A 16,890-nucleotide genomic window follows, 5' to 3' on the forward strand; every position below is an offset into this window, starting at 1 on the left:
TTCTTGCCCTGGTCCGGGAAGATCCCACATGCCACGGAGCGGCTGGGCCTGTGAGCCATTCCGCTGAGCCTGCGCGTCCGGAGCCTGTGCTCCGCAACGGGAGAGGCCAAAACTGAGAGGCCTGTGTACCGCAAAAAAAAAAAAAAAAAAAAAAAATGCACATAATTCCAAGCTTCTCAGTCTCTGAAGTAGGAGCTGAGGACTTCAGATCTAGGACAGAATAGCTGCAAGAAAAATGCAGACTGAATTGTGACACACAGCCCAGACTTGGAAATCCAGCCATGGGCTTTCAGAGCCAAGAAGCACCTGTCCCATTTTAGAGATAAGGAAACTGAGGCCAGAGAAGGGAAGCGACTTGCTTGAGGAAATACAGATGGATGTGGCCGGCAGCAGCTTCGAACCAGCACCTGCTGGCCCCCAGCCCCGGGGGACAGCTGTGTCCCTGTGCTGCTTCCTCCAGCCCTGCTTTCCCTGGCGGCGAGGGTGGGGTGTGGGCTTTGCTACAGGCAGCTGGGTGACCTCAGCCAGGTCAGCCAGGTCACTTCACAGCTCCAGGCCTCGGTTTCTTGCTCTATAAGTTAAGAACGGTGCTAAGGGCTCATGTACATTATCGCCGGCTCATAAGATTTTTTTTAAAATGTGGGAATACGTTGCGTTCCTTGGGAAATAATTACTGGGTTGACTTAGTTCCTATTGGTAAAGCTACAGAGAAAGCGGGGTAGCAAAGGAGACCATCTCAGTGGTGACATTTCTTTCTGGAGCTTTTCCAGAGTCTGAATTCAGCGTGTTCTCCTTTATTTGCAGATTCCAGAGGAGGTACGTCTGGCTCACGTCAGCCGCTGTCCCTGCGGGCTCAGGTTCACCAACAAGGAAGAGGCTTAGACTGCTGGCTCGGGGGTCTTGTGAAGCCTGGGCAGGGGCTGGTGGCGATGAAGGATGAGTCCCCAGCCCCTCTGGGCTGCAGTGAGGTTGCTCAGGTCCTAGATCCCAGGGTCTAAGCACAGGGTAAGGCAGCTGGGGCAGTTGCCATGGGGCGTGCTGTCTCCCCAGACCTGGCAAAGCCGCTGTACACATATAGTCCCGGGTGGAGGGTCTGTGGTCCAGGGGCTGCAGGAGACTCTTCCTGGAGTCCTGTAGTGCTCTTAAAACAGGCCTAAAGGGAAATGATGAGCCCTGCGGTGGTATTATAAGATGGGGGAGCACAGAAAGAGGCCTGGACCCCATTCCCAGCTCTGCCATTTGCAAGCTGTGTGACCTTGAGCAATTAACCTGTCCTCTCTGGACTTCAGTTTCTTCGTCAGTAAAACTGGTCAACCATCCACCTTGCCAGACTATTGGGATGTGCGGTGATACGTGAGAGCACTTAGTAGGCCCACAGTTAGGCTTAACCGAGCTGGTGAGACACACAGTCGCAGTGTGTGTTTTTAAAGGCCACAGTTATTCAAGTCGACACACAGGACAGGGCAGTTGGTGGCATGCTGGGCCTTTGTGGATGCCGTGGTCAGACTGACACACCACATTTGAGAGCTGGGCCCCCTCCTCGCCGCGGTCCTGGCTGCTTGCGTCAGTGTGTCTATACCACACAGAACTGAGTGGATCCCGGCCGAGGGCACTTTAATGCCCCTGAGTCGTAAGGGGAAGGCTGAGGACCTCTGTCCTCCGAGTGGAGAGATGGTGCATCTGAAGACGGGGTGAATGTGGGTCTCCTGCTGTGTGTGCCTCTGAGCTCGTGTTTGGGGTAGAAAGTTAGCTTTTCATCTAAGATGATGCAGAGTTGTCGCCGTGAGCTTCTTGTCTCGATGAGTGGAGAGGACGGTGCTTGGAGCCCTTTCCACCCTCCACTCCGTCTTGCTCCTGTTTCTTCACCAGTTGACAGGACAGAACAACGTCCACCTCAGCAAGAGCTTCTTCCTGACTCACCGAGCGAGGGAGCGGTCGGACACCTTCATCAACCTGCGGGAGGTGCTCAACCGCTTCAAGCTGCCCCCGGGGGAGTACATCCTGGTGCCGTCCACCTTCGAGCCCAACAAGGACGGGGACTTCTGCATCCGGGTCTTTTCCGAGAAGAAAGCTGACTACCAGTAGGTCGTTCAGCCCTCCTCGTCCCCACGCCTTGTTCCTGCCCCGCCTGGACCCCCGCGTCAGCTTCTTTTTCTGTAGTACCCGCCCGCTTCGAAGGCTTAGCGTGAGGACTTGAGGTATCGAAGAGCGTTAGTGCTGTCCTCGGGTCAGCAAAGAAAATAGAGACTCGGGATCTTTCTGATGAGAAAGGGATGGTTGTAGAGCAAATTGCAAATGCCTGTCATTTGGGGCAGTGCTGGTAGAATCCCTGCGTCCCCAGCCCACCAGCCTGGCAGAGCCGAGGGTCTAAGTGCCAATCCCAGCGGTCCCTCAGATGTCTCCAGGCGCTCCCCCGTCCTCACTGGAGCCCCGCCATTCAGGGACCATTTTTGGCTCAATTCACAATGGCTGCTGGCTTAACCGTGTCTGTTCAGCTGGGCCCTTGACTGCGTGAGATGTAATCAGCCTTGGGCAACTTAAGCATAAGATTTACTGGAAGGCCCTGGAGACCCTCTAGAACTGATAGGAGGCTGGACGCCAGAGGACCAGGGTGTGGGAAGAGGGGGTGTGGCAGCTGCCATGTCCCCCTCTGACCTTGGGCCACATGCTCAGATCCATGTGGGATGGAGGGGGGCGGGCAGTGGGCGGGAGGGGCAGGGATCGCCGGGCTCCAAGACCATGCACAGCAGAGAAGGAATTTCCCTCTCTGTGGAGCAGAAGGACCCAGCCCTGCACACAGGACCGTGTGTGGGATAAACTAGCCAGGGCCTGAGCTTCAGCTGAAATCTCACCCAGGCCTCCCTGCCTTCTCCCACCCTCTGCAGAGCAAGTAGGCAGCAGGGTACACTGCAGGATTCTCAGTGTGAAGATTTATGACGGCAAAGGGCGTTTCACAGGGAGCCTAAAAGCTGTCCCTCCAGGCCAGAGCGCCAGCACCGTAGAGCCTGGGAAGCCTGTGCTCTTCGATAAAGACTGAAAACTAGCAAACAAAGCAGTTCTGACTCTCAAGTTGTTTTAGCCAGGACACTTCCTTGGATCATCTCTAACTGTAATTTCTGCTGTAGGGGATGTGTTGTCACAGAAACTTGGGATGCAGAAAAAACCCCTGTGCCCACCCCATGCTGGGTTTAACGGCGCAGTTTCATTTTAGCCGGGATTTCTGCAACGCTCCCTTTTCAGTGACACGTAGTTTCCTTCTGTTTCCAGAGTTGTCGACGACGAAATCGAGGCCAACCTTGAAGAGGTACCGTACTGTTTGAGCTTCACCCGCTCTGTCCTGAACAACCCAGGAGCGGTGGAGCAGAAAATAACCCCAAGGGTTCAGGAGGCCCCTAGGATTTCACGAGCAGAGCTTGAAACTAGGGTGCAGCCCTGGCCTGGGAGTCCGAGAGCGCCTCCTGCAGCGGCTGTGGCCGCTGCATGGGGCTGGACGGTCCCCTGGATGTAGCCCACACGCACGGGGTGCCTGGAGGATGGGACACCAGGCTGCTCTGAGCAGTGGGCGGTCTTGTCACTCCCCTTTCTGGCCCGCAGTGGGCGGTCTTGTCACTCCCCTTTCTGGCCCTCAGTTTTCTCATCAACAAAATGGAAACGTTGCATGACAAGATTTCTCAGGTTCCCTAGAGTTCTGGGAGTTGTGATTCAGTGGTAAATCCTGAGGGCTTTGAGGACTGCAACTCAGGAATTCCAGACCCAACCTAAGCGTCCAGAGTTGAGGAAGGATAGCACACAGATGGGAAGGAGCGCTCTTCCCCCGTCCTGGTGCCCGCAGCGGCCTGATGATGGTTATTCCTCAGCTGCTGAAGCTCCGTGTACTCAGTGAGACATGGAGCCATTTCCAAGGGCCTCACGGCTGTGCTCTCGCCACGTTCAGAGTCGTTCGAGACCCCGCCAGCTCGTCTTTACACTTCTGAGTCCCCATTGCTTAGATCATAAAAGGCCGTTTTGGTGGAATGTTGGAGAAGACGCCTATGTGAGAAATTAGAGTGTAACTCCTTCCCACATAGTTTATAGTCCCTCTTATGTGTTTTAACTGGAAAAAAAACTCCTTCCTCACACTGTCCTTTGTCTCAATCCCGGTAACCTTAGAATTCAGGCCTGAGAGAGGGAGAGAGGGTAACTGAGGTGGCGGGGGAGGCCACCTCGGAAGGGAGAGCAGGCGCCCGCTGGTCACTGCGTCTCACTTCTGTGCCTCACCTTCCAGATTGATGTCAGCGAGGACGACATCGATGATGGATTCAGGAGGCTGTTTGCCCAGTTGGCAGGAGAGGTAAGTGCTCCCCAAACCTCTGTGCTGTGCGCCCTGCTTGACGCAAAGGAAGAGACCATCTTTGCCCTCAAGGAGACTTCAGTCTAAGGGGGGGAAAGGAAACAAACTGAACAAAAAGCAAAGAGGAATTACAAACATAACTGGGATTTCCGCTCAGATTCCTTACCCAAGGCCTCCCCAGGGCCTCTGCACGTCAGTCGCCAGGGGCTTCTGCTGTCGGGGGTCGGCTCTGGCTGTGATCCTCCTGCCTGAGGACTCTGGGCCTCTCCTTGTGGCTGTTTTGTTTGCTCTGTGCCACTGCAGCTGAGACGTGGAACTCAACCCCTTCTCTTTGATTGCCACGAAAATATTTGGGGACTTGGAGGGTTTTCAGTCTCAAGGATGCAAGCAACAGAGAGAGTGTCAGCCTTCCCTGTCCTTAAAAAAGAAATCCCTCAGGCATCTAGGCTTCCGTCCGCTACAAAGTTAGCAGGCCTCTTCCTCCAATGACTCCAAACAAAGTCATTCTCCTCCATATATGGAGCACACTAGCTCTCTCGAGTGTCCACCATCGGCTTACCTGGGCCTCCTCATCAGAGTTGAAGCAGGTGCCACCTGCCCCATGCCTCCGCCCGCCTGTCTGCCTCCCTCCCTCCCTCCTGGTTTCTAAGGGAAGGGGCATCGTAGAGACATACTTCCCCACTGATTGAAACACACACGCACACACACACACCCCAAGAACGCACAATGTCAGTCTTGGTCTTAAATAATGGGGCTTGTCCCCCAGTTACACAATATGTGTAAGTGAACAGAGGTACCCGCACCACTTCTGAGGAGCTGTGACATCAAGGGCCACAGAAAAAGTGCTGGGCCAATCCTTGGAGACAGCCGGTCCCAGCCAGCTTTGCAGGAAGCCAGATCTGGGTTTTAAAGGGAGAGGAAGGCATGCTGGGTGCGAGGAAGGGTATAGAGAACTGAGTCAAAAGACCACAAACATGGGTAGAATGGAGAATTTATTCTTCATATTCTCTACAGCAGAGCAATGGCGAACGAACTCTGCCTGGAGCACGCTGTGCATTAAAACACTATCAGAAACTTGGGCTGTGGCTGTGCTCCTTGTGCGGCCTGGGGGGTGGTGGCAGCAGCGTATCCCGGGGACTTGTTAGAAATGCACGCCCACAGACCCCTCCCCGCCCCAGCTCTAATGCACCTCACGGGCTCAGCCAGAGTGGACACCCGTTACACGTCCGCTGCTCCGCGCTTCACGCAGCCCCAAGGGAGCCAATAATGACGCTCTGGTTGCATCTCCGCAGGATGCAGAGATCTCTGCCTTTGAGTTGCAGACAATCCTGAGAAGAGTTCTGGCAAGGCGTAAGTACCCACCCCTCGCACATCCCTCATCCTGCTTCTGCAACGTGAGGGGACACGGTGACCCTTCCCCTTCCCCGGCTCAGCAGCTGTGGCTGAACCGTCACCCCCACTCCTGCTTAAACGCCACCGTCACCACCAAGGAACCGGATGAAGGAGGTTCTCCCCGATGTGATAAAAAAGGGCAGAGGTTTCTGGAGTCTAGAGGTCAATGATCACATCCGGGTTTCCACCACTTACTAGCTCTGTTAGATAATCTCCCTGACTCTTGCTTCCTTATCTGCAAAATAGGCATATTATTACTTAACCTCTTCAGAGTGGTTGAATGTCTTAAGTGAGATGATGTGTAGGAACAAAGCCTGGGCTCCGTATATACGGTGACTCTTATGATGATTAATTGCTAAGAAAAAGCGTGATGGGAGCCAGAAAGCATCCCCTCCCTGGATTCCTGGCCGTATTTAGTGGGGAACCACTGACAGAGTGACGACAGCTCACTGATGAGCCAGAATGGAAAAATAAGGGGTCCGTCTTCCACTCCAGCTAAGGGGGTGGCATTAAAAAGGCTCATCTCCCAAATGTGTGTTTAAGGGAGCCTGGTCGAGCCAGTTCTTGATGGGAGAAATGTCACTTCCGTTGAGCCAGTGGGCCAGGCAAGTGGCTTCAAGGCTCCAGAAGTGACGGCCCTCAGCCCAGGCCGATGGGCGTCTATACAGAACGGACAGAACTGGGTGGAGACTTGAGAAGGAGCTGGAGAGCCATGGTCCTCACGCACCTTTTCAGGTGAAACTGTTTCTTAAGCAAAAAATATCAAAGGATGGACCGTCCACCTCCCCAGTGTTGATCACCGCTGCAGGGGGTGGGGAGAAAGCACCCCCACACACTGCTCTTCTCCCCCTCGAGTTAGCACCAGAACTGTGCTGCTGTGATAAGACAGCAGTCCACTGAGCAGGGGTCTGTACGGTATCAGGAGTTCTCAGCCTGGATCCGAAACCAGAGCGTATGTTGTCAGGGCTGAGCGTCAGCCTGGGATCGTCTCCAGAAGTCCCGTGGACTTCACTCTGGCCCAACCCCAAGAGATAAAAATCCTCCTCTTGAAGCCAAAGAAGGATCCAGGCCAGTGGGGTCTTCCATCACAGTGCACGTGAACGACACGCATGTGGTCCCTCACAGGAACCACGTGTGACCGATCCATGCCCGGGGGCCTCCAAACAAAAGGCTGCCTTTGAGCTTCTTCGCAGAGCTGCAGCCAGGGGGTCCAGCGGCCAGGGTGGGGCTTCCCCAAGGCGGACCCTGGTCCTCGGCGCCCCTCCTCCAATCTGGGGGTGATGAGAAGATGGTGTTTACCCTCGAGGCCACCAGGCACGAGTGAGGTCACAGCCTGTTAAGCTGTGTGGTTGTCATGAACCCAGGGACACTGAGCCCCATTGTTTCTGCACAGATGCGGGGAGGGGGAGGGGAGGGATCGGGCCACGCTGGGATTCTGCTGCTGCTTGTTGGGGGCGCGGCAGTAGCCTCACCCGAGCCCCGGAGCTCGGTACCCTTCCCCGCTCCACACCCAGTGACGACTCCTGCCCGAGGGCCCCAGGCACAGCCCACACCCACACCCCAGACGGGGTCAGAGCCCAGAACAGCAGCTCTGAGACAGGTTACGTCCTAACCTTCCACAAGGACATGATGAAAAGGGTGGGCTCCCCTGAAGGCTGTGGGAACAGACTCACATCTGTGACAAGGCTCTCACGCCACCTGTCGACCACCAACTAGACGGGACTCAACCAGTGAGTGACTCGCCTAGGAGAGCACAGGCTGCGGACAGGCTCTGGCCCTCTGGCTAACCCAGCTGGGGACACAGAGGTCCCCTGAATGCCTGCAGACAGGCAGTTAAGTAAACCTCTTCCTCTCTCAGGGCCCTGCCTAGAATAAACAGGCGGGGCCCCCGCTCTCTCCACAGGTGACTCTGCATCTTATGAACACTTCAAGGCCCAGACTCTTAGCATTCTCTTACTTATTTAAAAAGCACTTATTATAACTCCGTATGCCCATGGCCAATATACAGAGAAGTCAGGCAGATGTCACACAGCCTCTGCACTGTCCCAATATGGTGGCCACCTGCCTCGTGCAGCTATTTAAAGCAATTTAAGTGGCTCCCACATGGGAGGGTGCAGATACGGAATATTCTGCGATCGTAGAAGGTTGTATTGGACAGTACTGCTCTAGAAGATGTTCCTGTCACACTTATTTTTGTCTCCTAGGCCAAGATATCAAGTCAGACGGCTTCAGCATAGAGACCTGCAAAATCATGGTTGACATGCTCGATGTATCCTTTAATGGGCCCCGCAGGACAGAGGCTGGGAGAGTTTGAAACTTCACTCCGGGAAGATACAAACACAGGCCTCCTCCCCTGCACAGCGGCCAGCTGTCCCTACTGGCTGAGGCGTAGGACCGTTGTCAGCGCTGACCTCCCTTAGTAGGGAATTCGAGGGACTTCAGCTGAGGGAATGTGAGATGCCACAGGCGGAGGGGTTCCTGCAGGGAATTCCTGACAGCATGCCCGCTGTTCTCTGCCCAGCGCAGCTTGGATGTGTTACCTCTAGGGAAATAGTCCCTAAACCATGATACTTTTTTTTTTTTTGGCTGTGTTGGGTCTTCGTTGCTGCGCGCGGGCTTTCTCTAGTTGCGGCGAGCAGGGGCTACTCTTCGTTGCGGTGCACGGGCTTCTCATTGCAATGGTTCTTCTGGGCTATAGGCGCGCGGGCTTCAGCAGTTGTGGCACGTGGGCTCAGTAGTTGTGGCTCGCGGGCTCTAGGCACACGGGCTCGGTAGTTGTGGCGCACAGGCTTAGTTGCTCTGCGGCATGTGGGATCTTCCCGGACCGGGGTTCGAACCCGTGTCCCCTGCATTGGCAGATGGATTCTTAACCACTGTGCCACCAGAGAAGTCCCTACCATGATACTTCCAATGTGAATGCTTTCCCCAGTCATGATTTTCTTCCTGATTCATAAGATAGGGGCCCACCCTCCAAGAGCACTCTCCTTCCTCTTGCTCTGGCTCCTTCCCAGGCCACCACCCGGCCCTGAGGCCGACTCATCATCCCTCTGCTGTCCCTGCTGCTTACTGAGAGGCGCTGGGCAAGGATGGCCTGGATGGCTTAAGCTTCTATGAAGTTTCGTCTGGTGGGCTCATGGCACCTGCTGTGTAGCTCCCCTCACAGAAGGCCTCTTAGAAATAATGATACTCCCTAAATGGGCAAGGGCGCAGCCATTAGAAGCCATCTGAAGCCTCTGCATATCCTCCAACAGCTCCTTCTTAGCAGGAACTGGGGCCAGCTGCATAGCACCCCCAGACCCATCAGCACACAGTGTCGGGGAACCAGCAGGTCTCTATTGGGCCCTTCCACCAGCCCTCAGATGGAGGTCTAGCCAGTGTGAAGAGCAGGAAAAGGGTCCTTCTGCGAGAGCTTCTCGTGATTGAACTGTGGTTACCAGATGCTCCAGGGGAGAGGACAAACCAGGTGCCACGGCCCACGTGAACCCAGACTCTGGGAGCTTTCCTTAACTGCAGGCAGTCGGATGGGAGTGGCAAGCTGGGTCTGAAGGAGTTCTACATTCTTTGGACCAAGATTCAGAAATACCAAGTGAGAGCCCAGGAGGGCCGGGCGGCAGGGGCGGTGGGTCTGTGTGGGCAACGCGCCATGCACGTACTTTTGGACGCGGCAGCTCTTTAGGACGGTGGAGGAGCATCTCCAAGCAGAGGGGATTGTACTCATAACGGAGCTCAGAATGGGTGAAGACAGGGCTGGGCAAATGCAAACAGGAAAAACAAAGACTTCGCAAGTGACGTGGTTTACTCCCTGCCTTACTGACCGGAAACGGGGTCATCTAAAAGCCACCATCAAGTGTCCTGAAAAGGCCATGTAGCCGCTTGTAGTTGGGGTTTTTGACAGCTAAAGTACAAAAATGACAGAAGATAATAACAGGGGCTCGTGTAGTTGGCTAGGTGATTTGATGGGCGTATTTATAAACTAGCTCATGGAGAGGCAAAGTACTCTTTAAGGCAGAAACATGGGTGATGCTTCCAAGGCCAAACTAGAGGCATGGAGCTGGAAGAACTTCAGCCCCGCTTAGCACACAGCACAGAGAGGTAACTTGCCACCTTCTGGGTCACGGTTTTCTAACTATTTTGCGTGTTTCAGAAAATTTACCGGGAGATCGACGTGGACAGGTCCGGAACCATGAACTCCTATGAGATGCGGAAAGCATTAGAAGAAGCAGGTAACACTTCCTAACTGTGTTTTCTTTCTTTTATCTGTAGAATATGTGAAAACTTATTCTATACGATACAAAGTTTGGTAAGCTATGAAATAGAGTAGGTGCTGGTTCAGTACGAACACATCCTTTTCATTCGCCTTTTAAAGACTAATTGGTAAAATGAAATGGAGTCCAGGACGCTCTGCCCTCTAAGCCGTCTGGAATCTCAGTTTCCCTCCAAGGGCCCCAGTGGGTCGCAGGCAAAGCCAGTTTTCAGCAGACCCACACACCCTGCCCTCGTCCGTTCGGGTGCAGGGCTGGTCAGGCAGAAGTGTGATGTCCAGTTCCACCCTTGGGTGAGTCCTTAGCAGCACGTGATGTCAGTAAAAGGGACACCAGCTGTGGGAGACCAGCAGAGTGGGAGACTGGTGTGCTTAGGGGACAAATATGACAGTATGAGGTTGTCCATTCGTTGGGATGTAATGCTGCAGCAGAGACCCCAAATAAGTGGTTTAAACAAGATACACCTTCCTCTCACATAACGATTCAAGCTCAAGCCATCCAAGGCCAGACGGTGTCTCCTGCTGTCAGGGACCCAGGCTCCTTCTCTCATACTGTGTCACCAGCCCTTAGATCGTCACCCGTATCTGCAGGACGGGGACAGCTTGTCACCACAACCACGTTCTAGCAATGGGCTGACAGAAGGAGGGAAAGAGGGGCTCCTTGCCTTTAAGGGCACATGTCACTCTGTACACAAATCCCAGTGCCAGGACTTAGTCACAAGGCTTCAGAGGGCTGCCAGGGAAGCTGGGAAAGGCAGCCTTGATTCTAGGCAGCCATGGCCTGTTAAAAATTCTACAACTATGGAAAAAGGGAGAATTCATATTAGTTTAGCATGAACAGTTTCTGCCACATACATCCAGGAAGAATCTAGTCTCCAAGGCGATTCAGCGTAAGACAGACAGAAAAGGAGATAGGATCGATAGCATGAAATAGCCTGACCATGAAAGTAGGAACAGGCAAGGAAAGTCTTACATGTTAGTAAGGAGACGGGACTTCCTGATGGTCCAGTAGGTAAGGCTCCATGCTCCCAATGCAGGGGGTCTGGGTTCAATCCCTGGTCGGGGAACCAGATCTCACACGCATGCTGCAACTAAGACCCGGAGCAGCCTAAATAAATAATATATAAATATTAAAATGCAAAAAAAAAAAAACCAAAAGAAAAGGAGAGAGGCAGGGTGGAGGTGAACAGTGTGGAAACAGAAGCAATGGCAGAAGGCACTGGCTTTGCAAAATAAAAAGTCTCACAGCAGAGCAGCCAGGGGACCAAAGCCATCATAACTCTCATCTTCCGGGTCCAGAGCCCATGAACAGAGCCCCAGGGTGCAGTCGAACACTTGGCAATTGGTCTGCATGTCCATTTAACTGCAGGTTTCAAGATGCCCTGTCAGCTCCACCAAGTCATCGTTGCTCGGTTCGCAGATGACCAGCTCGTCATCGATTTTGACAATTTTGTTAGGTGTTTGGTTCGACTGGAAACACTATTCAGTAAGTGCCCACTTGGGTAAAGGCCCATTTCAGTTCTCTCGGTACGAAAGCAGCCTGCCTTTCCCCACGGGTGAAACCATCCTCACGGGTGAGCCAGAGACGTGTCTGTCCAGTTGAGAATGAAAATCCTTCTTTAATTTGGGGACAGAGGGAAGGAATCGTAACTTGTGTCATTCAGTGAACTCAGCTGCCAGGCTGGGGAAAAGGATAATGTGACCTCTGTTGCAGCTCACTTATATGACATCCCGTTTCTGCCTCCACAGGGATATTTAAGCGGCTGGACCCCGAGGATACTGGTATGATCCAGCTTGACCTTATCTCTGTAAGTCAGCAGCTTCCCAGCCCCTACTCCTAGGGGACGGAGGGGAGAAGGGCTGCTACTTGGGCGACAGAGATCTGTGGCTTTTGGTCTGTCAGGGTCAGGCTGTAAATTGTTGTAAGATCCCACAGTGCACCTCTACTGGCAGTCATTTCCCAACTACCCATTGGTTCTCGAGTCCAAGAAAACACACCTGGTCCCTCCTCCCAGAAGCTTTGCCTTGAGAATAGCACAAGGTTAAAAGAAGAAGAGGGTGGCTGCAGAATCCCTCTTAGAAAAATGACCTGCTGATTAGCATGCACGGGAGAAGACGCTTATTATGCAAAGAAACCCTGTGGATGAAATGTAAGTGGGTCTTGGGAAGAGCTGTCATTCTTAGATCTACTTAAAATACTTTCTGCACAAATTACTCTTCTCTACTTCCTCCACCTTTAAAATAAAATAACAATAGTAGATAAGCTTACCATATATAATGATTGTGCTCATGTGTCTGGAACCCCAGCAATGGGCACCTCTGAAACGATCACTCGAAATTCAGTTGGCATGCCAATTCCACAGAAAGCAAAGCGCAAAAATGTTCTCTTGTCATCCGAAGACAGAAAGTTCTCTCACTTCAAAGAAGGAAGCCAGCTGGGCTTACTTTTCATCCTTGCCCGGCTCCAGCTTGCATTTCCTCTGTCCAAGGGGGAACTGAGCTTAGAGCAACACAGGCTACAGAGACTGGGGTTGGGTGGCCAGTGCTGGGTAGGAATGACCAAGTCCCAGGGACCAGAGAGGAGCAGAGTGGTAAGAAGGACGAGGGTGAGGGACTGGCGCCGCCTTCCATTGAATTTCGAACTCTGGAGGAAGCCAGCAACTAAATAGCTCTTTCACTCTGGTATCAATGCATTTTAAAGTAACGCGAGCCAACTGCAAAATACGTTTTAGCTGCTTCCAAAGAACACTAACTTGCTTAAGACTCTGTGTAGCTCAGGAAATAACCCTCCCCTGAGACTGCAGTCTAAGGTAGAGGCAATACAATTGGGACCTAAACATGCCACGTGTGAAGTTTGGGAAACTGCAGCCCCCTTTATCCTTCTGGCTGGAAATCTCATTCCTCCCACTATTTTATGCGGCCAGCCTACTCAGACCATCCTCCCATTTCCTCTGAGAAACATCTCACCCACCGGCTTTCCCTCCTTTCCTAAGCCTCGCCTTTCACAGGTCCCTGGAGTTCCCCACACTCAACTCTCTTTTCGCTGAGGCTGCGACAGAAGAAGACCTCTCCTTCAGTTTGCAGCGATTGTTAGCCTTGCCTGCAGCTTGCAGTCCTGGGGAGCTTCGCAGAAGTCCTGATGTCCAGGCCCATCCCAGACTAATTTCATTAGAGTCTGATTTAAAGTTCGCAGATTACTCCAGTAGAGAACCGAGGTTGAAAACCACTAGTTTAAGGGCTATCCAAACTAACCTCTGATGTGACACTGAGGCAGGGATACAGAAATGCTAATTCGTGTTTTCCACGTTTCACGTGTTTCAGTCAACCCTGTAATACGATTCATGACCACCTAATTCAGATTTACGACCCTGTAAAAAGCTAGACTCTAGAAATCAGGTAGAAAAAATGTGAGTTAATACTCTGATATCTTAACCCTTGATCAGCTTTTCTCGTACAACAGTCAGTCTTCCAGAATAATCTGTAGGTACTCAGATAGCCTTTTAATTCTAAGAATGCTCACTGAACTGATTTGGTTTTTTTCCTTCCCCACAGTGGCTGTGTTTTTCAGTACTTTGAGGTTATAACTGATCTGCCTGAAGACTTCTCATGAAAGAATCAGCCACGGACTAAGCATCCACAGAGAAACTTTTTATCTGGATCTTGAACTTATGGGAACATTTACTTAAACTGATGATTAGAGCTGAAAATGATGATACTATCTGCTTGAGAAAGCAGAACTTTCAGATATCGAAGTAAAAGATTTGCATATAATCGTACTAAATGCAAGCGAGTCACTTAACCCTTGAAAAACTTAGAGAAAACCTTCAATCTGTACATAGGATACACTTTCCTTTTACACACTTTCCTGTTTATAACAATATTAAATCAGGAAAAAATGCAGGGAGGTATTTAACAGCTGAGCTTAATTTAACATTCAGTCAAACCTTAAAGGACATAAGGTCCTTGCCAGCAATATTTAAAGCAACTTTGAGTTTAAAAATACAGTTGTGACATGTACCAAAGAGCTGTCCAGGGGTTACCATTTCCCTTGAGAAAAATGGAAAAATATGCTGCATCACGAAGGCACCTGAAGAGGCCAGGTGAGAAGCACATCTCTCATTTGGGCTAAATAAGAGACAGATTTTATATAAAACTGATTGGTTAACAGTGTGTCTGTCTCAAGTCCTCGCACATGTCTGGTCTTATAAACTGAGCGTTACGATACTGAAGGGACGCTCCTGTTGCTCAGCTGAAGTGATGACCCAAACGGGGGGTCCCGTCTGCAAGCCCACAGTGACGGAAGACAGCACAGCTGTTCGCCGCCTGCCTCAAACCTTCCCAGACTTCACCGCTAGCGTTCGTGCATGGATTGGGGGGGACGCCCGTGGAAACCACATGAACGTGTTTCCTGGCTTCACCTTGGGTAAATGCTAGCGACACTGTACAGATACTGCCTTGTTGCCTTATCTTCTTGCAAATGTACTGTTCAATAAAGAGTCGCTCAGGCAATCGCACGTGGGTGCCGCTCTTCCTGAGGGCCCAGCGGTGAGCACACCCAGTTACATCCCGTCCCACTCTAGCCAGGCGCGCTCCCTCCCTCCCTAAATGCCGGTATTGAGAGGAAAGGGCAGCTGGCCTCCATTTCAGTGTGGAACTATAGAGCTTTTAAAAAATCCAATTCAGAAGCTTTGATAATGGACCAGAAAGTCAGCTCCAATTTCTACTGCTTCTTGGTCTCTGAAAGAGGTACCGGCAAGTCTGTGCTCCACCTGCCACCTGCCTGTCACTTTGGTGGAGGGGACAAGAGAGAGCCAGGAAGACATGCAGCTAAACCACAGGTCGGCTGCTGGGGAATCCTTGAGGAATCGCAGGAGGGAAAGATGTCAGACGACTAGAGAGAGGCAAATGGCAGCCTGCTATCTCATGAAACGATAGGAAGATGGATTTCCCAAATTCAACTCGCAGGAGTTTAAGTTTTCCTGCTTGCGGAGCATCTCAGGGCCCAGAGGAAGCGGGAACCAAGAACAGGCAGCACTTCCCCTGGTGCGGGGGTGGTGATTTTCTCCATTCAGTAGAACTGGGTTTGGGAGGGCTGGATGCTCCCAGTGACACGGGATTGCTATGGGAGGGGTGGGGTGGGGGGAGGGTAGGCTGACCACTGGAAGGGGAGAGGAGGGTGCTAAGACGGTTGAAATACAGGAGTGGTAGAAATTGGGAGGGGAAGGGCAGGCAGGCTCCCCCCAGTCCACCCAGGCTGCTCCAAACCTTTCCCACTGTTCCGGGTGCTCTGCCCCTCCCGGTGCACTTTGACCTGCCGTGCTGCCTGAAGCTGGAGTTCACAACTTCACTTTTAGTCACAGGATAAGAAATAATGCTTAAAAAAAAAAAAAAAAGATACGTTATATGCTTATCGTAGCAAATTTAGAAAAGATTTAAAAGAGAAGGGGAGAGATTTCACGGGGGGAAAGAACCAGATGATAAAGTAAATCCCCCCCAGACTTCTGCCCCGAGGAAGTCACCCTAATCTAATCCCCCATTGCTCCCTTCCCTCCAGTCCAAAAGAAAAGCCCTCCCCGTCTCTGCTCTGAACTGCAGTCTCAGCCTATCAGCTGGCCCCTCTCTTCACACTCTCTTTCAGGTGCCTTAGGCCTGCCACCTGGTAACACACAGCCCACCCGCCTCCTCCCGGCCTCCCCCCCTTCCCCAGAGCCAGGCCTCCCCAGCAGCTATGCCCCTGCATCTTTCTGCGCCACCTTCTGCGATCTGGCTAATGGCCCGACCACTCTCCTGAAACTGCTTTTGATGATCACCACTTACCTCCCAAAGCCAAAAGCTATGAACACGTATCTGTCATCACCCTCCCCGACTTTGTGCTGCCATCCCTGCCGTTCCCTCTCCCTCTCAGACACCCCCGCTCGCCTGCCTCCCTGGCTGACTCCCGTACTCCCCTGGTTAAAACCTCTCGGTGGCTCCACTGCCTTTAGACTCCAAGCACAGCTAGAGTTTACACCCTACCCTCCTTAGCAAGGCCCATTCTCCAGTTGCTTTATCCCCACTTATTTTTTCAACAATCTAAAAATTCTGCTCCCATAAAGATGTGAGCGCAGCATCGATGATAACACAAGCGAAAGGCAGCCACGCGTTCAACACAAACGACTGGATGAATGACGTGGTGGAATACTACACCGCCATTAAAAACCATGCATGTGATGCAACGTGAAACATAAAACAGGACAATACAGAACTGCTTTAACAGTATGCTCTCAACTACGTGAAGAGAAAATCACAAGCAAGAATAGAAAGAAACAGGCCCGAATGTTAGTTATGGTTGCCTCCATAGTGGTCTTTTCCCCCCTGGCTTCGTAACATTTTTCTATACTTTTAAGGAGCTTTTTTTTTTTTTTTTCCGGCTATGCCGCGTGGAGTCTTAATCACTGGACTGCCAGGGAATCCACTATAGGGAGCTTTAATATACGGATATTCTGATAATAAAACAAGCAAGTAAAAATACCCCCAAAGGGAGAATAAAAACAAATGATGCTCTAAGTTTCGGACTAAGGAAATAAAAGTGAGATGATCACGTTTTCCCAAATTTTCCCATCTTCCCTTTTCATACATTGGTGCAATTTGTTGCGGGTTTCCAGGTACCTTCACGTATAGTACTTAGTATGGTTTCCCTCGACCCCATCTCAGATTATACACACAAGGCTGAGTGTCCCGGGCAAGGTCACAGGATGGATGAGTTAAGTGCACCAGCCCAGGATGAGAATCCATTGGTTTTTTTGGCTCCTGTGCTGCTGTAACATGTTTGCCCAAACTTGGTGGCTTGAAGAACACCCACCATCTCCCAGTTCTGTAGGTTAAAGTCCAACACCTCTCTTATTGGGTGACGCATTCTTGCTGGAGA

At 51.8% G+C, this 16,890-nt stretch overlaps 1 protein-coding gene and 1 long non-coding RNA gene across 2 annotated transcripts in view; one reads left to right on the plus strand and one right to left on the minus strand.

The window, feature by feature from the left end:
* CAPN2 (calpain 2) overlaps positions 1-14,506 on the plus strand; it is a 62,352-nt gene extending 47,846 nt beyond the window's left edge. The window contains exons 11-21 of the mRNA XM_030868392.3: positions 805-816; positions 1,870-2,081; positions 3,268-3,304; positions 4,265-4,330; positions 5,623-5,680; positions 7,927-7,991; positions 9,240-9,308; positions 9,867-9,945; positions 11,353-11,469; positions 11,733-11,791; positions 13,536-14,506. Of these exons, the coding sequence (XP_030724252.1) occupies positions 805-816; positions 1,870-2,081; positions 3,268-3,304; positions 4,265-4,330; positions 5,623-5,680; positions 7,927-7,991; positions 9,240-9,308; positions 9,867-9,945; positions 11,353-11,469; positions 11,733-11,791; positions 13,536-13,559 (798 nt within the window). The 3' untranslated portion in view covers positions 13,560-14,506. The remainder of the gene's footprint in view (positions 1-804; positions 817-1,869; positions 2,082-3,267; positions 3,305-4,264; positions 4,331-5,622; positions 5,681-7,926; positions 7,992-9,239; positions 9,309-9,866; positions 9,946-11,352; positions 11,470-11,732; positions 11,792-13,535) is intronic.
* Positions 5,327-12,545, minus strand: LOC132597457 (uncharacterized). Its single transcript, XR_009564253.1, has 3 exons — positions 12,253-12,545; positions 10,957-11,091; positions 5,327-6,993 (listed from the first exon to the last, which is right to left on the minus strand). It is a non-coding gene; the product is annotated as an uncharacterized lncRNA (long non-coding RNA).
* Positions 14,507-16,890: the final 2,384 nt, after the last annotated feature.

Source organism: Globicephala melas, chromosome 1, assembly GCF_963455315.2.
Source record: "Globicephala melas chromosome 1, mGloMel1.2, whole genome shotgun sequence".
In the NCBI taxonomy this organism is placed as follows: Eukaryota; Metazoa; Chordata; class Mammalia; order Artiodactyla; family Delphinidae; genus Globicephala; species Globicephala melas.